Raw genomic sequence first — 27,808 nt, forward strand, 5'->3', positions numbered from 1 at the left:
GCTTGGTGGTTTATTTCAAAACCAAACATACTGCTACCATAAGATCCAGAAATCATGCTCTTAGTATTTATCCAAAGTAGTTGAAAACTTATGTCCACACCAAACTTGCCCATGAATGTTTATAGCAGCTTTATTCATTACTGCCAAAACTTAGAAGCAACCAATATGCTCTTCAATGAGTGAATAGATAAACAAACTGTGATACATATAGACAATGGTATATTATTCAGCACTGAAAAGAAACGAGCTATCAAGACATGGAAAGACATGGAGCAAACTTAAATGCATATTACTTAGTGAAGGAAGCCAATACGAAAACAGTGCATACTGTATGATTCCAACTATATGACATTCTGGAAAAGGCAAAACTCAACAGAGACAGAAGAAATATCAGTGGTTGCCAAGGATTGAGGAGGAGGCAGGTATGAATGGGTGGAGCACAGAGCATTTTTGGGGTAGTGAAACCCTTCTTTTTGATACTATAGTGGTAGATTCATGTCATTATACATTTATCCAAACCTATGGAATGTACAAAACCAGAAATGAATCCCAAAGTAAACTATGGACTCTGAGTGATAATGATATATCAATGTAAGTTCATCTGTTACAACAAATGTAACACTCTGGTGGGGGATGTTGATCATGGAGGAGGCTATACATGTGTAGAAGCAGGGGATATATGGAAAATCTCTGTACCACCTGTTGATTTTGTTGTGAAATTACAACTCCTCAAAAATGAAGTGTTCTTTATAAAACAGGAATGGAGAAGAACATTAAGAACATTAATTTAATTGAGGAATTCTCAGCCAAATTGTTCCCAGCTTCTATCATACAATTGTGGTCATGCTTGACACAGGTGTTGCCATCACCATGGCTGGAAGCAGGGAGTGTATGGCCAGTCCAGAGTTTGGCCTCTTTTGTTCTTTTCTTTGAGATGTGGCAACCTCAGTAACCTGCCTAAAAAGAATGCTAGCATTTCTAGAACAGCTAGTAAGTATTGACAAGGATTCTTTACCTGTGTTATCTCGTTTAATTTTGACAGCCCTACATTTAGATATCAGATAGATAGGGCTACTTAATCTCAGAGATGCTAAGTAACTTCTTTGACATTATATAACCAGTCCAAGGCCAAGATTAAATTAAATAGAACGAATGAAATTTTAGAAATATTGATTAGAGAAGCAAGAACATGAAGGTTCGTAGAGTTTCTCAAAGTACTTTTTCTTGCTCAGGATTATTTGAACTTTCCCTAATAAAGTAATGAACTTGGTGTGAAGAGGTAGGTTTTATTCAATTTTGTGGGCTCATAGGTTTATTAAGTACCTCTTATTGCCTGAATTCTCAGTGCCTCCCAATAGACACATAAAAGCAGGAACATAGGAGCATTCAGTACAGATCTAATTTGACACCAATCAGAAAGGGCCGAACCTTTGTGCTATTGCCGAACCACCAGAAATAGGTAAGGGTCCCCAGTTGACTGGGCCACACGACTGCACTGATGTTGACCTCCTTATTTCTTATGGCAACAAATGGAACTCGGAGATGAACATGCTCCACAGGACCTAAGGAAACAGAAAAAAATGACAGTGTTTGTATTTCTGGATGTGGGCACTGTATTACACCCCTAGATTCTTAACCTTAATTTCTATTAGCATCCCCTGTAATAAAGAAGGGTCAGAAAATCATACACATTGGGAGGTGTGCATATGCACTTGAAATGAAGCACTGGGTATAATAGGGAACTCAAAGCAAGTTTCAGATTTTTTGAGTGGCATCTGAACTAAATTTACATCTGATAAGCCTAACCACAGATGCTTATGAACCTCTAATACAAGGACAAAGCTGATTTACTAGACACTTAGCCAATAAATGGGAAGATAAACAGCAGTCTATTTTGTTATTGATGATTAGCCTGTATTGTGATTTGGGGTCAATGCATTGTGTGGAGGGCTCTTCCATTATTCCTGATTGTTAATGGGTTTCCATCTCCTTCAACAATTGGCCATTGTGCCTTATCATCTGCAGTACACACTGGATGTCATTCAGAAACTGGCAAGGCTGTTTTCCAAAAAGGGAAAAGTATATCTCCCTAAATCAAAGGAGACACAAATGTCAGATTCCCAAATAATAAAAAATCTGCTTGCAGAAAGGTAACCAAGCTTCTCATTTTTTCCCTCAGAAAACTGATAAAAGCAGCATGATATTCTAAAGTAGCAAGTAGAATAATATACATGAACACACCCTAGGCAATAAGTGAGGATTTTAGTTTCCAAACTAAAATGAGAAGAGGACAAAGCTGATGAAAAGGTGTTAATGTGGCCGGGCACGGTGGCTCACACCTGTAATCCCAGCACTTTGGGAGGCTGAGGTGGGTGGATCACCTGAGGTCAGGAGTTTGAGACCAGCCTGGCCAACATGGTGAAACCCCATCTCTACTAAAAATACAAAAACTAGCTGGGCATGGTGGCAGGTGCTTGTAATCCCAGCTACTCGGGAGGCTGAAGCAGGATAATCACTTGAATCCAGGAGGCGGAGGATGCAGTGAGCTGAAATCGTACCATTGCACTCCAGCCTGGGCAACAAGAACAAAACTTCATCTTAATAAAAAAAAAGAAGGGGGGGGGGGGGCCAGTAATGTATCAGTGTTGCATCTGAGAGGTAAATAATTTTTTAACACTGCAAGATTTTTTCTTCCTTTTTCCCTCCTTTCCTAACTCTTTTCCTTACTTTCCTTTCTATCTTTCTGTCTTCCTCCCTCCTTTCTCTTATTTAATCCTTCCTACATACCCAAATCCAAATAAAATATTTTAATTCTCTTCCTACTGTGTCAGAGCACATTTCCTTAGTTTCCACCATCATCAATTTGATGAGTACAAGTAACTGAAGAGACTTCTATATGAAGTTCTTAAGCCACAACTGTAGCAAAGACATCTCTTCAGCCTAGATGGCTTGAATTCTTCTTATTGGTGGAGCATTTTTCAGGCCATCTAGCCATCCTTATTTGCTTCCCTGGTAATTCTGGAGACAAGTCAGTTCAAAGGGAAGAAAACAGATAGATGTTTCTCATTTCAACTCTGGCACAAATGTACTTATACGATTTTTTCCTTTATCTTACGAGTCTTAATCCTACACAGACTATTACCTTGTTGTAAAAGTAAGGACATTTGCTCTGCCTTCCTTATAGTAATAAGAACATATGAAATTGTTATGTGGTTGTTTAAATTGTTATGTGGTTGTTTAAACATATGAAATTGTTATGTGGTTGTTCATACAATTAATGAAAGAATGTCATGATTTCTACCACTACTGCCCACCACCACCACTGCCATCACTGTTTCTGTCTGTCATTGGGTAGAAGTCCCTCTAAGGACTTCAGTGAGCATTCTGCTGAGTCTAACTGGACATATTCTGTGTCATAGGTAATTTTATATTGAAGGGGAAAGTGTTTGGACAGCGACTACTATTTGGGTGGGGAGACCAGTCAGGCCAGTGTATGAGCAAAGGATAAATGCTTGAGGGGGATGGATGCCCTAGTTTCCATGATGTGCTTATTTCACATTGCATACCTGTATCAAAACATCTCATGTACCCCATAAATACATATACCAACTATGTACCCACAACAATTAAAAATAAAATAAAACTGAATACTTAAAAGGAAGAGTATCTACAGCCTGAGAATGCTTTCTGCCTAAAGTTCTCTGCCTTGACCCCAGACATATGGCATCTCAAGATTTCTCTTAGCAAACACTTTCAACTTTTGTCAATTCAGATACACATTTGGTTGAAGGTTGACTTATTTTAAATAAGAATTTTTTTTGTTATTATTTTTGTATGATTTGTTTGTTCATGAGAGTAAAAAAGGCACAAGATGTGAGAAAATAATGGATAATTTCATTGCTTTATTTACTCATTTTTAGGAGTTTACCTAATTTATGTCTCTTTATAGTTTGTGTTTTATTGATCGATGGGGAAGAGAAAGAGGCTGTGGGGAGGGGCTCCTGGCTAGTCCACTTCCAAGGAGGGAGATGAAAAACTTCTTTCTCCATGCCCAGATTCAAATCTCTCATTTTTCTCCTGACAGGAAAGGGGCCCCTTTAGGGGACCTTTTCACCCTCAAAGTCACTGCTTCTGTTCTCATTGTTATCCTCCAGAAAGCATGAAACCCATTTCCCAACACACCTCATGGGAACCCTGGGATCTTCCACAGTTAAGCAATGATGCAGCTGTGGTTCATGGCCTTGAGTTTCTTCTTGGCTTTCTGTCACTTGGGGGCCTTGGCTCAGTGGGAGCTGACAGTGTCAGGTCCTCTGATACCCAAGAAGATAAAAGGAGACCCCCTTCTCCATAAACTCATGCCAAACACAAAAAGGATGTGGTGTTTATGACTTGGAAGACCATCACTCATGGTTGCATTTATTCCGCTTCAGGACAAGCGTGTTTGGTTAAAAATAATCCTAAGGAACACTACCATACACCAGTTTTTTTTAGGGCAAAGATTCTGAGCCAGGAGCCCTGGGCTTTGATGTGGAGACATACCAAGGATCAATGAGAAGAGATGACAGCTGAGCAGATTCAGGAAGAAACAGTGCAAACTTCTAAATTCCTCACTGTCAAATAGTGCCCCTTTTGATAAAAATCTAATAATCTGTGTGAGATTGGTTATTATGGGCAGCTAACAACTACGTTTGTTAGCTAATGGCCCACGATAAGGCCAAGAGCAGTCTCCACAATAAAAACTGTCTGGAAAATGCAGCCATGATTGATTTGGAGGGAATTATGAGCACAATAAAAGTTTCAAGGAACATTTCCTCCCTCATGCACATAAGCCACGGTATAAACCTGTTCCTTGCTGTTGTGTTTTTTGCCAGTAAGATACATTGGTTGTCACACCCTGAAGGCAAGGCCTACTCTTGGCAGAATCAGAAATGTGGCTGGGGCAAGTCCTTGGAACAGAGAAATGTGAAGTTTGTTTTCCTTCTTTGTCTTCATTTTTAAATGCAGCAAAAATGTCAAGTACGAAGTTAATAGGAAGTACTTAGTAAATACTCTAATTTATCATGCACCAAGCTGGGTGATAGGCAGCATTCCGCACACTGTGCCAAAAAATAACATGGACCTCAAATTGCTGTCCTTAGGAAGGTCTGCTTGCAAGTTGGCCCTTGGCTGGTATCTGGGAACATGGCCCTGGGAGTGTTTCCAGTCAACCATTAACTGATAAGAGTGGTTCGCTCTGCCTAAACTGTTTTTGCAAACAGTATTGTTTATTCCCCGTGCTTTCCATTGGGAATCTGGAGTTTTGTTATATGCCAGGCAGAGGGTACCTACATGACTGGCCCCCATTAAAAACTTTAGGCACTGAGTCTCTAATGAGATTCTGTTTTAGACAGCCTTTTTATACATGTTACAACTCATTGCTGGATAAAGGAGAGTCCTGTGTGACTTTGTGGGGAGAAAACTCATGGAAGCTTCTGCCTCGTTTCCTCCAGACTTTGCCCCTTGAGCCTTTCCCTTTGAGGATTCTGTTTTGTACTCTTTCACTGTAATGAATCATAGTCACGAGTGAAACTTTAGCTGAGCCCTGTGGGTCTGCCTAGTGAATCACCAAACCTGGTGGTGGTCTTGGGGATACCCAACACATGCACACCTCATCCAGCTTGATTCTCACAGCCTCCCTTTTAGCTAAGTACTGAAGATAAATTTTTTTTTTTTTTTTTTTGACAGTCTCTCTCTGTCTCCCAGGCTGGAGTGCAGTGGCGCCTGGCTAATTTTGTGTATTTTCAGTAGAGAGAGGTTTCACCGTGTTAGCCAGGATGGTCTCAATCTCCTGACTCCGTGATCTGCCTGCCTTGGCCTCCCAAAGTGCTGGGATTACAGGCGTGAGCCACCGCGCCCAGCTAGCATTGAAGATAAGAAATTGGAGGTTTATAAAGCCTAAGAACATTGGCCAATAGCAGACATTTAACAAAGGAATGTGATCGGAATTCAAGCACAGATCTCCCTTGTTCTAAAGCCTGGGCTCATGAACACTGTGCACATCACCCACCTGGGTTTCTGACCTGGTGCTTCTGGCACAGAATGGTTGTAGTTGATGTGGTGTGGTTCTCACCACTTTGCCTGTTTATGGCTCATTTGTAGCAGCACCCTACTTCCCCACCAGAATGGAAACTCTGTAAGAGGAGGGCCATATCTGCATTGCTACCTCCTAGTGCCTAGCAGAGTGCCTTGCATATTTTAAGACTTCAACAAATTTTTGTTAAATTAATTAGTGAATGATTGGATTTTTTTTGTGTGTGTGTTTACTATAACAAAAGCCCCATGAGGCAAGGTAGCAGTCAGAATTAAGCTATTTTAAAACTGGAGTTCAGGAGATCCAGAGATGAAATCATTTATCTCATGGCCATGTAGCCTGTCATTTTTAGGGACACGACTGAGCTACATAATCCAGGTCTCCTCTCACACACATCCCTTATCACTTTTGGTCCCTTTACTGGCATTGTGACCAGAGAGCTAGGAGACCAGCTAGCTTACTGTTTGCCAGGAACCTCTTAGGTGTAGGTTGTTTATATGATAGAGTTGATGCCATCACTGAGTTGTTAATAGGAGGGTGCTCCTTGTTTTCACTTAGACTCTTTCAGAACTTATAATTTCACCATATGTAGCATATTACCTGGAAATTATTGTGGGGTATGTAAGAATGAACCATGGAAGTCCTTAGACTCAAGAATATCACTGATACACATGTGGGAAACCAATCCCAGTCCCATGACAACATTTCCTTGACCTGACATTCTAAAATCACAATATTAAAGTTTCAGTTTACCTGCATCAAATTCTAGAATAGACAATACACAAAATGCATCCAGCACAAATGAAATATTTTGGAGCACCAACTGTTCTTTTGGTTTGTGCCAAGCAACAGCCAATAGCAATGAAATAGATTCTAGGACAACAAAATATTTTTGGACAGTTCTTAGAATTGTCAAAACAGAATGAACTTGCAGTAACCTTGTATGTAAAAATTAGTTTTGTGTGTGTGTTTAGTTCTACATTAAAAATATCTAAATGTGTTTCTTTAATCCTTCTTTGGCTCTTACAACACAAATAACAGTTGACTTTGACTTTTGCATTCTTCATTCATGATAGATTGAGAATGAGCCTGAGACTATCAACCAGATGGCTTGTTTCTTTTTCATTTCGAGGATTCTCCAAAAGGAAGAGAGGAGACTTTTACCTGAATGTGTATGCAAGCACACATTTATATCAGAGCAGAGTGGTGCTGAAAAGGAGGGCCCAGTTGGTAATATGTTATCCAAACTTCAAAATAATCAATCTACTTCTGTATCATAAAACTCAGAAACACAGATGAGTACATATCTCCACCATTTGGTTTGGGTAATCATAGTAGTCACACTGAACCTGGTCTCAGCTCTGAATTTTAGGAAGTCTGAACAGAACAAGTTGCCAACTGGGAATAAAGGGAAAAGGGGGCTGGTGCCTGCTACTTACAAACCACATGCAGGAAGAGGACAGCTGTATCTGAGCCAAGGTTGTTCTCTGCATAGGCTGTCACCTGGAAGATCCCTGCACTCTTATACACGTGCTTGATGCCGTCCTCGATGGGGCTGAAGTTTGCGTAGGACACAGCAATCCCATCCCCAAAGTCAAGCTGGATGTTTGTCCTTTGGAGATCACCCTGCAAGACGGCATAGCAGATGGGTCAATTTACATGGTCCAGCCATACTCCTATCTGATGCTTCCTCCTGTTGCTTCAGCATCAACCTCTGATGACCCATCGTCTTTCCCAAGGGGCTGAAACACCTGCAACACAATGATCACACTCCCATCTGATCCACAGGGCACTATGGGCAGGCACTATGGACCTATTGTCTTCATCATCCAAGCTCAGGGCAACCTGAGTTGGTATGACACTGGCAATAGTAGGCAAGGTAGACCCTCTATAAAGTTCTGAAGGGAAGCCAGGGTTTCACTGACTCCCTCACATACATAGTTTAATTCTCCTTCTGTGCCCTAATAATAATTGCAGTCATAGTAGCAGCAAATAGTTACAGAGGTTCTTTTGTTAGTGCCAAGCAAGTACTCTCCTCATAATTCCATATTGTAGAAAGTATTTTGTCCCCATTTGTGTGGGGACAAAAATAAGTAGTTAGACCAAAGTTTCATAGTGAGTACAGGAAGACCAGGTTCCAGACCCAGTCTGGTTTCAATAATGCCTTCAGTTGCCATGCAGTTGTAATTGTTCCTATTTTGAGTATTTGCTATGTTACAAGAATTATGCTACTCACTTAATACATATTATATAACGCCATCTGCAAAATAACAGCAGGGATAGGATGGCGATTCCCATTCTACAGATGAATATTGCATACCACCCAAAATTATACCCTTGTTCTCTTATCCTTGGACTTCCCTAAATCTACCTAAGCCTCCTCTTCCCTGAAGCCTTTTCAGATCATCCCAGCTCACAGATATCTCTGTCTCTTGGAAAGTCAAGAGCTCTCTGTGTACTACCTGGTAACATCATGCCAATGATTCAGGTGAATGCATCTCACCACCTAAAGCCAACATTTAGCTCCTTAAGGCCCTATGCTGAACCCTATTCTTCTTGGTCCCCACCCTACCACCATCACATTGGGCCAACACTTTGGATCAACACAATGCACTTGACCACAAAACAAAGATCCTATATGAAGAAGAATATCATTGCTCTGTTCATATATGAAGATGAATGATAGAATAGAGAAATACATCATTTTGGAATTATGAGCCAATCCTTCTGCCCAGTGAATGTGCACTGATCACAGTTTCACTTTCCATCTCTTCCCCCATAGCAGCCCAGATGTGAATGAAATATTGATAGGTGCTCTCTTGCCCCCCAACACAATGTCAACTATCCTTGAGTTTATGAATATAAATTAAAGTGGAAATGAACTGGAGGCAATTCAAATGGATAAGATCGTGACTCTTCACATCCATTCAAGAGAAGGTTTTTATAGCTGTGGTCCTGGAAACTCCCTAGTGGAAATGTGATAATGACCCTCTCTGAATCTTAAAGTCCTTTAATTCAAGCACCTGCTATAAGTGAAGGCTGAGAAATCTGTCAACCCAGGATAAGGAACCTTCACAACCCTGTCCAGTGTGCTCCTGACTTTAAAGGTTTCTGAAGTGCTCATACTTGTGAAAAAAAGACTCCTGGCCTGTTTTGCCTTCTTTCCAAGATCTCAAGAGCACAGAGCAATTTGCATATAAATTTAGAGGGCTGTGTCAATCAGGCAAGCCTTCCTGCTCCACCACTCAGCAGAGTGCCTTAAATGCCCTAGTATAGTAAGCAATTCAACAGCTTATAAAAGAAGCAGACAACAGAGATATTCCCATACTGGAATCAATGTATGCAGTCTGATTTTACTGCCCAGATTTCAGAAGACACTAAAAAAGTGAAAGAATACAGCATCTAGCTGATAGAAAAGTAACTAACACAACACTCTTTATAAAGATAACTTTAAAGGATTTCAATAATCTTCCCCACCCTCACGCTCATACTTTCAAGACCTTGTGAAAGCTTTGTGGGCTTTTCTAATCAGTGGGATTAAGGGTTAGAATAAAGCAAAAGAGGCTCCTAAAAGCAACAGATAAAATTCAAATTTCTTTCCTCTGGCCAAGTTTACAGTTTATGGTCTTATGGTAATAAATACTCTCTCAGCAAAGCAGACTTTAATGAACACCCTGAAGAATATATCCACATCTGCATGCTCCAGAGGCAAGTGGGCTCCCACTGCAGACTGGGTCTTTATTGTGGGATAAAGGGAGAAAGGTCAGTAAATACCCCAAGCCCTCTTTCACCCTTGTCTGTCTTCTTTCCAGAAGTTTCAGCTTCTCACCATTGACTTTGGTGCAGGGGTCTCTGGGAATGTAAGATCTTCTTTTTCCATTCTGGGAATGGTCTGGTTGGGAGTTCTGACCTCAGAGAACCAGTCGAGCACCTACCTCCTCCATGAGGATGATGAAAGTTGCATTGTGCCCCTGCTCTGCCACCAGGCGCCCATCGGTTGTCACCACATGGAGGCCCCGAGGGGCTTTTCCAGGGCACATCTGGGCCTTGGCGGTGTACTTCTCCCTTAGCCCATCTGTGCAGTTGTTGGACACAATCCGCCGATACCTAAGTAGAATTGACAATTGATAGTAGTTTGTGTCGAGTGTGTTGTTGCTGTTGTGTGTGTGTGTGTGTGTGTGTATGATAAAGGGAATATAAGAGAGCAAGAGCAAAACAGGTGCTTCACACAGCGGCCCCTAGAAACCAAGTCTCAAAGAACACAGACAAACATTTATGAAGCTGAACAAATGCTGAGGACCTGCTATCCCTCCATCTTGGGAAGAGTAGCTCCTTAAACGTTATTATTGATCCTACCTGGTGAGCCACAGATTGGATCAGTGTCTAAAACAGACAAGAAAAATCAATGTCTGACTCACACACAACAAAAGAGGAGGCAGACTCATTGGACTAGGGAAACAGGAAAAGCAGGTGCTTCTACTTGTGAGGGACAAACCTGTTTCTATCTCCCAGAGGACATCTCCAGCTTTCTCTGTACCAGAAAGCAGGCAGAACATCAAACTTTTTCTAACTCTGATTAATCAGAAGGCTGCTACCTATCTTTCCTATTCCTCCAGGGCTTATTTCTTCCCCTAATGCCTAATAGCCCTTGCTGTGGAGCCACTGGGCTATTTCAGAGCACATTTTATTTTCTCCTTGCTAATATTTCATTTCTCACTCAGCATAAACACCAGATTAGAAACATAAATTTGAAACTCCTATTCAATCTCACTATGCCACTATGTAAAACTATCTTTTAGAAGAGATAAGCATGGGAAAATCACCTGACAAAGCACTATGACCTTCTATGACAAGGACATCATTATGTACAATGACACCATGTCGTCTTCCTTGCCCACCAACCCCAGCACATGAAGTCAAGCCAAGAGCTTTCCTACAACCCTGATCTGCATGATGGGCATATTTCCAGCACATGACCATCTATAAGGCTGCACTGAACACACAAATGTTCTGGTAAAACCACATGAAAGAAACATACCACCACTATGACCATCACCACCATCATCACCAGCAGCATTATTATCACCATCATCATCACCATTACATGCTCATTACATTTTGTCTTCTTTCACTCACTACGTCAAGAATAATTAACAAATCCATCTATTTTGCCTTCCTATGATGGTTTCAAAAACAGAGAAATTTATAATTATTTTTGAATGATATTAGTCTTCCATCATACCTGACATTTTCCCTGGATCCCCTCTGCCACCCCACTGCTGAACTACACCCCTATTCAGAGATCCCAGGGGATATTAAGCAAATATTGTATGTCATTATTGTCTTAGATCAAATTATGATATAATATCTTGCATATATACATCATTTTTGTCAACTGAGCTTATAATGGGTCTAAAGTTATTCTGGTTTACATAGCACCACTTGTCCATATGGTAGCCAATATGGTAGCTCACCTTGTGGCTACTGAGCACTTGAAATGTCATTAGTGTGACAGCTGAAATGATAATATTTTTGAAATTTTGGGTTAAAGAAAACATTATTAAAATTAATATCACCTTATTTTTTACATTTTTAATGTGGTTACTAGAAAATCTAAAATTACATATATGCCTCACGTTATAGTTAATTTGGTCATCACTGGTCTAGACAGTCAAGATTTGTAATCAATTTATACTATCTCAGGATATATAGTTACAAAACACTCAGTTTTTACTGATGATAGCTATTTCAGTGGGTACCATGTCCTAACACAAACTTGGTATCATCTACTCTTCTTTTTCAAGTTCAGTTGGCCATTAACTGAAGCTGGTTGATGATTTGTAAACATAAGCCAACATTTACACAATATGGAGGTATTGGTCGACATCTGTAGCATATTTGTTTTCTTTTTTTTTTTTTAATTGCCATTCCCTTTCATTCTCCTGAATTATTTTGTTAGCTATTTGGGATTTTGGCACACCTAAGTTGCTTAAAATGTGGTGTACCTACACATGTCACATGATCCTATGAAATGTTTTAATTCAATTCTTTTATAATTCTCTTTTAACCTGCAATCACATTCAGCCTAGGCCCTCGCTGGGAATTTGGTGGCCCAACTAATCACTTGTGCCCATAATACTCCCTTTCCTCAAACTTCCTGGCACTTTGTTCTCTGACACCACAATCTCTTTAAGTTCATGCTGTTGGATCTGCAATGTGAATGCCTTAAGTCCCTAAACTATACTCCTACAATTAAATAACAGCAAAGATTCTTGAGCCTTAGCTCAGGCTCCAGGAATAGCCCTCCCAGAACTAAATAGTTGACATGCATTTCAGAGTATCTCAGACCAGTCGGCACTTCTTTCTCATCTTTTTTTTTCCTTTGTTGACATCAGTTAGGTAGATAGTACCAACACTATGTTACAACTAACTATGGAAAAAGCATCAAGATGAATAACTTGACTGAGATGACAGAAGATCCATTGGGAGAGTTAAGACTGGTGTCCAGAACAACTCAGTCCCTTGCTACGCAAAGAGCGGTCCAGGAACCAGTAATATTGACATCACATGGGAGCTCACAGAAAGGAAGAATTTCACCCCCATCCCAGATCTCCCAAATCAGAAACTGCATTTTAATAAGATCCCCAGATGATTGATAGGCACATTAACATTTGAGAGGTGCTGTCTTAGACCACCCATCCACTTGCCAAATCTGCTCTTGGTTATAGAGGCAGTAAAGGAAAGGCAAAGACAAGAAAACTTCAAGAAAATGTTTTTCAAGCATCCGAAAGAGTAACTGATACATGAACAAAGAGATAAACATGCATGTAATTTGAGAATTCCTGAAAAGGGTCCTTGACATTTTTATTCCAGGAATTCCTAGAATGGAACTTTGGAATTTTCATTTTAAGTTTTCAGCGTCAGTGTCAGAGAGTTTCAATTCATCTTTCACTAGAAAGTACTGTAGTATCTGCACATCACTTGTATTAATTTAATTCACTTGAGTGTCAAGGAATAAGCTACATGTCCTTCCAGAAGAGAAGGATTAACTAAAACAATAACTATGGTCTATCATAAGTAAATATCAAAAGGTATTGAAATCTGGTTGATCAGAAATCTCTTCTGATGCTCCCCAAATAAGTACTCTCAGCTAAAGAACGCCTCACTTCCCCTCAAATGCCATTTGTTATAAACAGACTCTATCTTCACTCCACTGTATTCAATAGCAATGCATGTCCTTTGGTCCTAGTTTAGAGAAACAGGAAAACAGTGAGCCGAGTCCCTGTAGGTGTTTTACTTACCCAGTGCTGTTAAGGTAGCTTTGACCAAGGCTGCAGTCCTTTGATGGGGATGCTGGATTGTACCAGAAAGCTGGGACACACTGGCTCTCCCCATGTCTCTCATACCCATAGTCACTGTCAGGAAAATGAATATTGCACAGTAGTAAATATGTACAAATGCTAAAATAACCACAGGTACACACAAACATATACATGTCCCTATTGCCATCCAGAAAGTCATAACACATTGTTTTAAATATCCCCAGTGAGGGCAAATATTCATATTTTGAAAGTGAACTTTTAGCCTTTTAAATAATTCCATGTCATTTGGCGTCCAGTTGACAGAACAAAGTATCAACTTAGCAAATAGAAATTCTAGGTTTAAAAAGGTATTGATATAAATAATGTGGCAGGTATATTGGCTTGGGAGTAAATGTGGAGGATGCTGTTAAAAGTACATTTTAAGTCACAGCAGAATTATTGAAATAAGCACATGACAACAAAAACAATGATTTACCCTCTCTGAAACAAGTATATACATGTCCATTCACATGGACACATAGAGTCAGTCAAACTTTTCCTGACTAGATAAAACAAAGGCCCCTATTTCCCTAAAATAAAATAAAACTACACTGTAGCTCTTTTTGTGTGTTTCTTTAAAATCCTAGCCATAAGTCTGCTACGATTTCTTTCCGCTTTTCTCCCTGATGAAAAACAGAAAAGTAACAGAGCAGTATAGAAAAGGAGGTCCCCTATCTGAAGTACAAACGGTGTTTCCCTACTTCTTGGAGTTTCAGAAGCCTGCTGGATGTGTAAATGTCAAAGCAGAAGAACAATAAAGTAGGTAGAAGGGATTATTGCTATTGTAGCCAAGCAGAGGTCATTGAGGGTAGCTTCACTTGGCAGAATTCATGTTTCTAAGTTAAGCATCATAGGGTTTACTGAAACCCACCGATGGGGCAAAATGAACTAGACATATAAATATTAATCCATTAAGTGTTAATAAAACATAAAGCAGCAGAAAAGAAGTTGTTTTCTCAGAACCCACAGCTCCTTTCTTTTTCTGCTTCCTGCATATTCTTTGAGCCAAGATTTTGTGGAAGTCCAGTGAAAACAGAGGCAAATTGTCTGTGTGTGTATCTACAATAGGAAAGAAGGGGAGAGGGGACTGAAAATTTAAATTTAATTCCACATCTATTTATAACTCAATATGTGCCCTGCCCTGTAAAATAATAATAATAATAATAGTAATAAACTTAAAAAGGTGTGACAATCCCTGTCCTCAAAGGGTTTTCAGTCTTTAGGGGAGAGAGATACAGCACACCCCAAACACAACTAAAGAACAGAATAAAACAATATGCAGCACAGCACTAAACAGTACAGCCAAGAAAGAACCAATTGATTAATGAGATCATACACAGTATCTTCCCAGTCTGACCCCACCCCACCTTCTTACCCAGCTTCCCATCAAACTCTTAACTGAAGACTTCTAGCCAACCTTTTCAACCCTCTTTATCTTTTTCTATGTAATCCCTCAGGCTTGAAGCATTCCACTTTTTTCTATGTTTGGTAGTTTCCTACTTATCCTTCTTTAATATCTAGGTCATAGAACGCCATCGCTGGTTCCCCATACAAAATCTTTGGGGTCATAACCTGTTGGTAACTATAAATGGAAGCTACAAAAGAGCAGAGATATTCGTCAGCTTTTATTTGTTTGTTTGTTTTTGACCAATATGAATTTAGAACAGTACCTAGGACATTTCAGTCATTAAATATTTATTGGGTAAATGAATTCCAATTACATTAGAAAGCAATTGCAGCTGGGCATAGTAGTTCACACCTGTAATCCCAGCACTTTGGGAGGCCGAGGCAGGTGGATCACCTGAGGTCAGGAGTATGAGACCAGCCTGGTCAACATGGTGAAACCCTGTCTCTACTAAAAATACACAAAAAGTAGCCAGGCATGGTGGCAGACGCCTGTAATCCCAACTACTTGGAAGTCTGAGGCAGGAGAATCGCTTGAACCCAGGAGGTGGAGGTTGCAGTGAGCCAAGACCGCACCACTGCACTCCAGCCTGGGCAACAAGAGCGAAACTCTGTCTCAAAAGAAAAAAAAAAAAATTATCCCATTGCATTACATGGTTGCCATTACATCTGTCTCTGCAGGAAGACTGTGAGCCCATAACTGATGCTACAGTGTGGACTGCAGAGAGTCGCCCCAAGTGCCCAACAGATTCCCGTGGAGTTAATGTGACAAGAATCATGGATTGCTACATAGAAAGGTGGAACTTTAGATCAGTCTTGATATTGGCATGTTTAAATGAAGCTGGAAGGAAGGAAGGAGAAAGAGACACTTCTGCCAAGTAAATGTTTTGGCCAAGCCTCCTGATTAACTACTGGAGATCTCTCAGCCCGACAGTTCATATGGACTCAATGTTGTGCCAGCTTGTAATAGCCCATGAGAGCTCACAGCTAACATCTCAGAAATGTTGCAAGCTAATCAGTGGTTGTTAAACAAAGCCACTATTAAAAATGAAATTGTATGAAATTTCAATTATATAAATTATATTACAAAGGTAATACTTAAAACATATATTCCTGATTACTATATTTTAATATTATATATAATATATGCTATATTATATAAAAACTATTCTATCATTCTAACGTCCATGCTATTGAGGTGCTTTACATCCATGTATCTGTATGGTGGGAATATTATATAATGTTGTGGTACTAGCTATCTCTCCCCAGTTCTGTGTTCACTCATGTCAGGTTGGTAGCTTGAAATCTGCCATGATGGGAATATGTATGATGATCAGCAGATACCATTAATCAGGGAGTATTAATTTGTTTGTTTCCAGAGAGCCAGCAGTTAAATATTTATCAGCACACTGCTGGATCTCTTATTTCTCTCTTTTTTTTATTTTTATTTTTTGATATGGTGTCTCGCTCTGTCACCCAGGCTGGAGTGCAGTGACGCGATCTCAGCTCACTGAAACCTCCAACTCCCAGGTTCAAGTGATTCTCCTGCCTCAGCCTCCCGAGTAGCTGGGATTACAGGCACCCACCATCATGCCAAGCTAATTTTTGTATTTTTAGTAGAGATGGGGTTTCGCCATGTGGGCTAGGATGGTCTCAAACTCCTGACCTCAAGTGATCTGCCCACCTCAACCTCCCCAAGTACTGGGATTACAGGCGTGAGCCCATGTTCCTGGCCTGAATTACTTATTTCTAAGCATTATTTATCTGTGGAAATATTGGGCTGTGGTGTATCCTTACTACCTTCTCAAAAATTCTCCAGTTGTTTTCTGAGGTAAATCTATTGAATGTCCTACTAATCCTAGGGATTACCTTTCTATGAAGGAAAGGTGCTCTCTCTTAAGCAATTTTAAGAATGAAAGAAACATCTTAATGGTCTTTGCTAAATGTAACTGTGTTTAGCAGTTCTGTTCAGCTCTGCTACCTGTTAGCAATGCAGTAATTTTAAAAGGTGCACCAGGCATGTTGCTTTGCCCCAAAGAGTAAAAGAATTTCATTAATATTTAACAACATTAGTGGAAACTGGCTGCCTCCAAGCTGTGGATGTCTTCATTAATTTCTCCTAAATGTATATTAAAATATCTCATACAGCCCAACCTCCTTCCTAGCTCCGAAGTCTGCATGATTAGACAAACAAGCAGTTCCAGCTGTTGCTCCAGCTTCCTGGGGAAAGGCGCTTTTCTGTTGAATTGTGAAGTTTGGACAGAATGCACCAGAAAGTTTGATTTGCCTCGGGGAAATCTGCTGCTGCAGATTCTGCAAACATACACACATTTTCCTTCAAGAAATAAGTCACCTCAATGTCTTTCTCCACTATAACAGCTTTAGAAGTTCTAAAAGTTTAGGAACAACTTTTTCATTTCTAGGAACCTGTAAGTCTTCCAAATTCCATCCAGGGAAAAGGCTTAGATTCTAAAGGAGGGATAGCCAGGACAGTGTAGAAATAATAATAATAATAATAATAATAATAATAATAATAAACCTCTGCGTGTCAAAATAGGAAGGGATACTTTCATTCTTGGATCCAATCTCCTAAGTTGGCAGACTGGAAAAGAAAAGCAAAAAGGGGAGAAATGATTATGCCAAAGATTGTACACAGCTGGCAGTGGCAGAGGTGATAATGGAGACTCCTGATCCCTGTTCAGCATGAGTCCAATCCCATAGGGCTCATCAAGGAGACCCCTAGTCCCCAGGAATGACATTCTGAGACTCTTGGAGCCAACCAAGAAGTCATGGTCTCTTCCAGACAAGCTGCAGGGGCTCTCAGACCACTCACAGCCATATCACAGCCTCCCTGATTCCCATTTCTCCATCCTCCCATCTGCCAGTTGAGATTCCAGTACTAGTGATCTACAGGCACCCTACCCTGTTCCACTTTAGCAGGCAGGATAGCATGGTAGGTTTGGGATTAGGCAGATAGAGGTTCTTGGTAGGCATGGACTGAGCACTCAACAAACACAAGCAGGCCCAAGAGCAACAAAAACAATGGATTAATCATTAACATCATCATTTAGCTAAGACATAAGCCCAAATACAGCCGTAAAGAAAAATTACAATTATATCCAAACCATTTCAGAAATTGCTTGGAAAATCCAACAATCATTCCTCAAATATTTCTCCGAATTTAATTCCATGCTGTCCATCTGCCTTATCCCTTTACCCACCAACAACCTTCTTATATATCTGTTTTCTTTAGGTTTATGTTTTCTTTCTGTTTTCTCAGTCTCTTATTTATTTCTTTGAAGTACTGCCTATTTTTCTTTTCTTCTTCAGCAGGAAGTCTACATAGTCCCATCACCACCTCCTGCAGGAAGCCTTCCATGATTACTTCAGTCCACAGTGATCTGTTTGTTCTCTGTTTTGTGTATCTATAGCACATACAGTCAGAACCAGTGCTGTTCAATAGAACTTTCTATTATAAGAGAAATATTTTATATTAAGCTAATATGGTAGCCCCTAACTAGTACAATGAAGGAATAACATTTTTTATTTCCTTTAATGCAAATAACCACATGTGACTATGATAGCTTTGGACAATAAAATTCAGCATTATACTCATTATTTTCTGCTATGCCTTCTTTTAGTGCAATAACTCTTTTGTATACATTGCTTATTGTCTTGTTTATCCTCTGACTTGTCCACTGTGGAAACACATCCTTGCTCGTGCTCCATATGCAGAGTACTCAAGCTGACTCTGGGGAGCCACTAGATTAATGTACTTCGGATACATCTGAATGTATGTGCTGTGACACCCCCAAATCTCCTCCCCTGTCTTCTACATCACCACTCGATAAACTTGCTTTGTGGATGTAGTGCCGTATGGGACATGGAGGTAGCCTGTAAAACATAATAAGACTCAGGACTCTGAAGTCAGAATAATATTATCCTGAGTGAATTACCTAACATCTCTGTGTTCCATTCCTTTATCTGTAAAATGTCTATAAGAGCAGACTCTCCTTCTGGGAGTTCATTGAGAAGATTAAGATAATTCATCTCAAAGATTTGGTAAAACATCTGCTACATAGTAGGTGCTCAGTAAAAGTTTTTGTTGAGAGAGAAGTTAGGTGAATGAGTGAAAGAAAATAACTCGTGGGCAAACCTGGTTCAACCGGTTTCTTACTGAACAAGTGAATTCAGGTCTCCTGGAGGGCTACTCCCTCTCAAGAGCCCTCCTTTGACTTTAGAGGAGCCCCCTCGTGCACCTTTTCTGACTACCTGATGGTCTCTAATAACCTTTACTCTCAATAAGGATTTGTTCCTGGTCCTTATCCAGCGCCATGATGGAGGTTGCTGCAAAGCGGCTCTCTAGGGTACGCTTGAGGCTGGCGGATTTATGAGGCTCTTATGTTGAAACATCGATCTTTATGCAGAATTCGTATTTATTACTGATACTTGCTCTGGAGAAAGTTGTGGAAGTGAATGTTTTGCTACAAATAAATGCTTCTGAGAATCTAGAAAACCCCCTCTTTTCTTGCAGAAGAGGGACAGAGGTAGAAGATATCTTCCCTCGGTGAATCCAGGTTGCACTCCTCAATTCTTCCACCAACGTGAAGACATTTAATCCATCCTCTGCAGTCTTTACTCTTCCTTCCCAAACTGATTGAACTAGGTGATACCCTCTCTCTGCTGTCTCTGAGGCTTGAACTGTTCCTAGATCAATCAAATGAACCTGCCCTGATTTGGCCTAGGGAAACATCTAAATGGACTGTGCATGATAATCACTGGTATAACTGCACTGGGCATTTCAGATGCCTTTGCTATTAATACTTCCTGCTAGAGAGGACAACTGAGAAGGGGACAAGGCTATAGGCCATATGCTGATTTCTAGCATTAGCATGAAAGACCAGCAAACAGACAAAATGTATTTGATGGAAAAACTGTATCTTTTAACCAATCACTATGCTTATTGAAGTTAACTTAAAAACAAGAAGACAATTTCAAATATTCAGTCTCGTTGTCCCCCCAAAAATCACTGTAAATAATTCAGAAATTTCAGTAATCAAAAACAACTTCTCCTCTACTCAGTAGTAGTAAAAAAAAACTTTATAGGCCATGTGATTTTGTGTGTGTGTGTGTTCTGAGATTACGACCACAAACCCAGCATCAAGCCTTGTCTACTTCTCCACTCTACTCAAGTGGTTCTTCTATATTCTTTTTAATATGAGGTATGATTGGCTACAGAAATGCAAACATATACCACCTTATATATCAAAAAAATTCTATAAAATATTTTTGAAGACCATACACCTATTATGATTCTAGTACCAATGGTCAAAACTACTTCATCGGAAATTGTTTTAGTGTTAAGGAAATAGTCTACCTTGTATTTCATCAACAGCAGTAAACCCAAGTCATTTGGGGATGAGTTTTAATTTTAGAGTAACTAAACTTGGAAACTCTATTTTTTTTTCTGAAGCAAAATGAATCTAAAATAATAAAGACTTGTTTGATTTCTTGAGAAATGGCAGGGTATGGAGGAGAGAATGTGAATTTAACTAGATCTGCACTTGAACCCTGGCTCATTCTCCACCAGGGATGTAACTTCAATCAAGTAACCTATATCCAAGAGGTTTCTTCTCATTAAAATGGCAATAATAAAGATCCTGACATTACAGGGTCTTGGATCCACATGGTACCTCTACCAGTGCAAGTATGAAACCCACAGAAGGCCTGGTAAAGGGTCCCCCTCACCTCTCCCACCATGCTTTACTTATAGTTGGATTCTGACAGCACTCCCTAAAGAAGGGTTCAGAAATACTTTGAGCAAGGCCACCAGTATCTAAGTAAATGGATACGACCCCAAGATACTACTCTGCAAACAGTGCTTATTTGGATGTATAAACTTTGGTTTACTTGCAAAAATACCACAGGGACCACTTAACCCTAGGGTATAAGAATAACAACAGCAGCAACAGCAGCAGCAATAGCTAGCATATGTTGTATTTCTATGTTGTACGTCAGTAGGATAAATGCCTTATCTATATTAATGATGTATATTAATATATTAATTCATTCATTCTTCCTTAGGATCCAGTGAGGTAGATGTTATGTATTTCTATTTTGCAGCTGTAGAGATGAAGTCACAAAGATTAAGAAAATTTGCCAAGGTCAAAAACTGTGACTATCAGTGCTAGAATTTTTGCCCAGACCAGTAAATGTTACTGGAATTACTGATGAGAAAATATTTTACAGTTCTTATTTCTTCTCACTTGTGATGCTACCCAGCAATGGGTGAAGGTCTATTATAGCACACAGAGACACAGGAGAATATGTACCATGACAAATTCCAAGACAGTATGCCTCAATGGAGTTAGTCTGCAGAAGGACATAAGGAAGCCTGAAATTAATATTCTGAATATTCAGGTTGACATCAATATGTCACAAGCCATAATTTTGAGTAGCCTACTGCACTCATTGCTATGACTATTTGTGCTTAATCGTGATTAATAACTGAAAATATTTTTCACTATGTGAAAATATACTTTGTTCCCAAGGGCTCAAAATGGTCACAGAAAGGACCCTGCTAATCAAATTTAAATTCCATTTAGCATGTCTCATTTTCATGAATTTCACTGAAGCCATGCTTTCCCAGGTATGATGAACAGGTGAAGGATGAAGAACAGGTGGAGAGCAGTCAGAGTCACTCCTCTGGCTTCCAGGTATATTCTTAGCAGAAAGTGGGAAACAAAGGATAGTTTCTAGTACAAATCAAGCTAAAAAACCAGCTGGATTAAATGAGGCTGGAAGGAGTGAGGCTGCCATTCAGGGGCAGCTGCTCTGTGCCCACTTGGACTTACTTTGGCTATTTGATGCCAGAGAAGCCCAAATGCAGCTCTATCATTGCCCTGCCCCTCCCAAGTTTAAAGGGCAATGTCCAAGTCCTTAGTTTTGTCTTTTAACAAAGACAAAGCTGGGATGGGCTACCAAAATATTCAAATTGAACTTTAGCTTTTTATTGTGATGCAGAGGAAGAATTCATCCAGCTGGGATCAGAGTCCTATGTACCCATTCCCAGAATTGGGGAGGTTTTTGACCCTCCTAAAAGGAATGACGTTCAGAAACATGCTACAACTATTTATTGAATGTTTACCATGGGCCAGGCACTGTGGATGCAGACACAAGGGAAGTCTAAAACTCTTGCATTCACAGCACTTACATTCTACTGGAGAAAGATAGGTGATAGTAGAACAATCAAAAACATGTTCATTTTGTATGGCAATTAATACTAAGGAGATAATAAAACAGGGATATGCTAGACTCTGCCAGGGTATAGGTGAGATTCGGTGGTCTCAGACGGCATTTCTTAGAAGCTGATATTTTTGCTGAGACATGAGTGACTCAAAGGTGCCGGTCATGCTAAGATTTGGAAGAAATTCTTGCATTTTCTGCTCCCTCTGCTAGGAATGAGCCAGGATTAATAAAGGTGCAAGAGATGGTAATGTGGTTGCAATACAGTGAATACGGTAAGAACAGTAAGGAATTTAGACACGAAGGTAATTGCAGGGCCAAATCACCCACAATGGAGGAAGCTAAGGAAAGAAGATCAGATTGTATTTTAAGGGAGGGGGAAGATACTGGAGTATTTTAAGTGTAATAGTGATAAGATATGGTTTGAGTTTTTAAAATACCATCTCAGTTGCTGTGAGGAGAATGAATTTAAAGTGACAAGGGTAGATGTGGAGAGAGTTCGATTCCTGCAGTGATACAGACAGCTGCGAGATGGAAAGAAGTGCTTTGAGTTAGAATGTGTTTTGGGGGTAGAAACTGCAAGGACTTGCAGATGGCCTGGATCTGACAGTGAAAGAAAAGGAGAAACCAAGCCCTTCTGGCAACTGAGTGGATAGCTGTGTGTTTTATTGCAGTTGGAAAAACTGGGCAAGGGACTCCTTCCAATGAGGGGGATTCAAGAAAAGCTTTGCTTTGGCTGCCTTAAGTTTGATATCCCTGGTAGTGAACCAAGAGGAGATGAATGCTGAGTAGATAGCCAGACACAAATGTGTCCAACCAAGAGAAGGGGGAGGCCAGGGCTAGAGGTAAATATTTGGAAATTTGGGAGTAACTGTCTATAGGTGAGATTTGAATTTCATTAAGTGAGATTTAAAGTTGTTCTCTGTTGCTGTTACTAGGGGGAGAAAAAGGAAATAAGAGAGAGGTCACGTGGAAGAGCACAGCGTGCACGTGGCTGGAGGCAACAGCAAGGCAGTAGCTCTCTAACCTCTGTCAGTGCCCGGCCCAACTTCTCCAGTACTTTCCAATACAGCTGCTCACTGCAGATGAGAAGAAGCCCCCCCTGGAGATGCTGCTCTGATGGAGCAGTGACCCTCTCTGTGAAAACGCCTCAGCCTGTCCTCCTTCCAGGGATGCAGACTTCCCATCTGGCCCAGTAACCGGGGTGGTTGGGCCCACAGGCCAGCAGATACACCTCGCATCTCTGTGTCATGCTTCCTCTCCTAACTTCATCTTCACCCCACCCCACCCCACAGACAGGTGAAGACCTGGTTGGAATTGGTAATAAAATGCCAAAGAACTCACCACTCGAAGTCCCAGTTGGCACAGACACAGGGTTCTGAGACCACTGATCCTGAGTGGTCTCGGCCCAGGGCACACTGAGCTCCTGGCTTCCGTTTCTTGAATATTTTCCTTTCTCCCATGACACAAGGCTCTCCCTTAGAGAGAAATTCCACAGTGAGAGAGACAGAAAAACAAAAAGGGGGTGAAATAAACCAGTTGTCAACAAGAAGCATTAGCCTGTTCATTCTCATTTAGGTACTTTATGTAGCAGTCTCATTCTCAGCAATGATCCAGGAGTTTCAAGAATAAGTGCTAATCTTTTACTACTACATAAAAGGAACATTACGGGAGGTGGGCCCACTTCTACCTTCCACCCACCCAAGCCAGTGATGTCTACATCATCCTGTTTCTGCTCCACCTCCATGGAGAATGCAAGGACTCCGGGCATCTTTGCAGACCACCAGGCATTTGCCCAAATGGCTTTAGTAGCAATTCTAGTGGAAAGGAGCCCATTTCTGGCACATTTTTCATATCATCTTCAGAGGGAACTTGAAGTTGAACCAAAATGTTCCCTCTCTATGATAAATGACCATGCCCAAATCCTAATTCCCAGTCAAAGATAAAAAAAAGGAGAAGTTGATACAAATTACAAGAACCCAGTGGTTCTGAAGAATGCAGAAGCCTGCTTATTTCTCACAGCAGTAAATAGCTACCATTGCTATACCTACTCACCCCGACACCCTTTCTCAGTGGACCTGTTCCCAGTGCTCTGGGGCCCTTATTTCAGGCCAGTCTGAGAAATGCTCTCGCCCTCCACATTGGCAGATAAAATGAGCAACTCTTGGAGGCCTTCTAGCTGTAAAAAGCTCACTTCTCCATGGATAGAGCTAAAACCCCAGGTTATCATCATCACCTTTCCCCCAGGCAGCTCAGTGATTTCAATTAGTAGATAGGATCCCAGGGTGCGAGATGGTTCCTAAATATCATCCGGCCCTACTGGACCTGAGTGTGTTTCACCCTTTTCTTCAAATCCACACCCACGACCTCAGATGACCCACTACCTTCCTCCCCTAAATAGGAAGGCTCAGATAAGACCCAACTGGGCTTGCACTAGTTCCTCCTCCTAGAAGCCAGCAGTCCACCTCCATGGGGTGTACCTGATTGAGCAGGTGCCAGGTCTGATAGTCCTCCTTGGTGCAATGCCGGCTGAAGATAGATTTGTAGTCTACTTTCACCAATTGCCATTCGGAGCGGAGGCTGAAGTGGCCAAAAACTCTAAGCGTTTAGGGGAGGAGTGGGAGAGACAAGTGGAGAAGGTCCCATAGTCAGTCACTAATGCACAGAAACTGGGAAGGAGATGGAGATTCACTGCAGCCTGGACTTTAGTTGTTCTTCCAAAGTGAGTTCCTTGAGGGCCATTGAGGAGAAAGCCCACTATCCATACAACTCAACCAACTGGCATGTCATTCACAGCCGGTTTTAAATCGATCATGTTTTAAATTGCAAAAGTCCTATATGTCTATTACAGGCAGCATTTAAAATATAGAAAGCCCAGTAAAGAAAAAAATTGGAATCGGTAGTCCCAAACTCACCACCCATATAAAACCCTTGTTCAGATTTAGATAAACAGTCTTCCCATTTCTCCTTAATGCAAGCACTGGCATTTTACCTACCCATGTCCACTGACAGGGACTCAGTTTCCTCATCTGTAAAGTGGATTATACATACGTATGTTGGGGTAGAAGGAGTGAATTTGCTAATTTAAAGTACAACTTTGCCAACTGCAAAGTCTGGTTGAATTTAAGTGTGTTAGTTGAAATTCCCAATGTTTAACACACATAAATACCTACCCTCCCTCCTCCTTCCCTGAAAAGAAAAAAAAAAAAATCACAGCAGACTCATAAAAGGAACTCATATTTATGTATAGTAAAGAAGCACACCATCTGTGACTTAGATAATCAATACTGACCTTTTCAAAGCCCAGCAGTTGATTGCCCTATAAATATGAATGATCAATTGTTTCTAGAAAAATAGAAAAAAAAAAGACTGATCATCCATACTCTACTCGGGTGGCATGTCTTGCAATTACAATGCAAGACATCTATCATAGTGATGTAAAGGGGAGACCGATCATGCTGCGAACTTAAAACAACTGAAGTCTTTCAAGGAATTGGATGGCTTCCATTTCAGCAAGACTTAATCACACTACCAGCCCTGGATTTTCCTCTGCCCAAGTTCAGATACTGTTATGGTGACACCTACAAGATTAAATCTCTTCCTGGGTCATTTTCTTATGCTCTTTAAAAGATGAGGATGCTTATGGGAAAGGTAGAGACTGACAAAACTTGTGAATGAGTAAGAATATAGAGTTGTTTTTGTAGATCATCCAATTTACAATACATCTCAGGATCAATTTTGAATGTGCTTCAGATAAAAGTTAAATAAAACCTTTTAGAGCCTTATCTAAAAGAAAATTAAGCAGACTTTGAAAGAGAGACAGGATCTCTCCTTTAGTAAAACTACATGGGTTTTGTATGGATCTAAGCTCAGCATGGGGTAGCAGAAGCTCTGAGCCTAGAATACCCACCATAGGCAGCTGACACTGTGGAGTAAAGCAAACCTAACTCGCTCTCCCTGGGTTCTCTCTGTTCTCTTGTATTCTTGCTAAATCCAGTAGTTTCCAAATCCAATTCATCGATGCCAGGTCATCCACTAAATTATTTCCATTTCTTAGCTCTGAATTCATTTTACATAGAAGTCAGTCCATTTTAAATCTTTAACAAAACAGCTCTTTCTTATCAAACATTTTTGCTTGTTTGAAGAGAGGACAGTTAAACTGATAAGCTCATCAAGGGAAAATGAAACAAACAAACAAACAAAAAAACAGTGGGAGGAGACCTTGACAGATACCTATTTTTATCTCTATCAAGCCTGCAAAACTGTCCTATTCAGATGCCACTTCCACCAGTAAGTCTTCCCTGACTGGAATACTCCTAGTGCAGTATGTTTTTTTTGTTTTGTTTTGTTTTGAGACAGAGTCTCACTCTGTCGCCCAGGCTGGAGTGCAGTGGCCGGATCTCAGCTCACTGCAAGTTCCGCCTCCCAGGTTCACGCCATTCTCCTGCCTCAGCCTCCCGAGTAGCTGGGACTACAGGCGCCCGCCACCACGCCCGGCGAGGTTTTTGTATTTTTTAGTAGAGACAGGGTTTCACAGTGTTAGCCAGGATGGTCTCGATCTCCTGACCTCGTGACCCGCCCGTCTCGGCCTCCCAAAGTGCTGGGATTACAGGCTTGAGCCACCGCGCCCGGCCTAGTGCAGTATGTTAATGATGCTAACCCAAATATTTCTGCTGACTCCAAATAGTTTAAATTTACTTCCTGGATTACAAAAGACGTCATGTCAGATTAACCACATTCCTTTCTATGAAAAGGTTACTAGGCAGACAGAAGAGGAAAATGTGAAGCACATGATTTACCTGGATACCAGCATGGCATTTGAACAGGGTCTGTCATAGGAATCTTGACAAAGAGATTGAGAAAATATGAGCCAGGTACTCGGTAAAATTACGTGGCTGAACAGTACCTAATTAAGACATTAAAATCAACCAAGAGGGAGGTGTGAGTAGTCTGCTGCAGGGTTCTGTTGTCTGCTCTTTGTTGTTCATCATTTTTATTAATGACTTGAAGACATGAAAATAATGGTCATCATTGGAAATTGAATTTTTTGATGACATAAAGCTGGAGGAAGCACTCAATATGCTCGATGGCAGAAGCAAGACTCAATAAGGTCATGACAGACTAAATATAGGCTCAACTTAATAAGGTGTGATGTAACCCAGAGAAATGTTAGCTAGATCCTCTCCATGGTAATTGCATAAGTACTGGATAAATGAAATGGGGCTTGGTACTTCTCAGGTTTAATAGTAATAATAATACCAGCTTAAGAGTTTCCATACACAATGTGAACACTTCAGGGAGACATAAAATATTTAACGTGATCTTGAAATGCATTAACAGAATTGTATGTATTATCTAGAACCAAAGAGGCAATAACCTGGTCTTTTCTACACTAACTAGATTACCAGGAAAATTGTGGTTGCTTTTGGCTGCTACCATTCAAGAAGGATATAGACTGAGTGTCTGAATCTACAGTACATAGGCTTTGGTAGTGGTGGTGAAGTATGAATCTGCTTAAATTTTAAACAAACAAAAATGTGCTTATCAGCATATATGTATTTATCTATAAATAAAAATCACATATATTTTGTCAGATTATTCAAAGGGGTTCATAGTTCCTAAAGTTTAAGGACCACTGAAGAAGAGAGTGATTAAGATGGTGCACTGCATTGAATGGTGACCTGCAATAAGATATGACCACTTCCTATTCCCTGGAACTGTGAATGTG

General features: G+C 40.5%; 1 protein-coding gene across 1 annotated transcript in view; it reads right to left on the bottom strand.

Annotated features, from left to right (window-relative positions):
• Positions 1-27,808, bottom strand: part of SORCS3 (sortilin related VPS10 domain containing receptor 3) — a 620,373-nt gene that overhangs the window by 39,747 nt on the left and 552,818 nt on the right. Inside the window, exons 15-20 of the mRNA XM_017851830.1 lie at positions 24,561-24,678; positions 23,425-23,558; positions 13,372-13,485; positions 10,006-10,177; positions 7,510-7,696; positions 1,429-1,562 (exon numbers count right to left, since the gene is read on the bottom strand). Coding sequence (XP_017707319.1) covers positions 1,429-1,562; positions 7,510-7,696; positions 10,006-10,177; positions 13,372-13,485; positions 23,425-23,558; positions 24,561-24,678 — 859 coding nt within the window. The remainder of the gene's footprint in view (positions 1-1,428; positions 1,563-7,509; positions 7,697-10,005; positions 10,178-13,371; positions 13,486-23,424; positions 23,559-24,560; positions 24,679-27,808) is intronic.

The sequence above is a fragment of the Rhinopithecus bieti genome, unplaced genomic scaffold (assembly GCF_001698545.2).
Source record: "Rhinopithecus bieti isolate Rb0 unplaced genomic scaffold, ASM169854v2 scaffold_31787, whole genome shotgun sequence".
NCBI classification, from domain to species: Eukaryota; Metazoa; Chordata; class Mammalia; order Primates; family Cercopithecidae; genus Rhinopithecus; species Rhinopithecus bieti.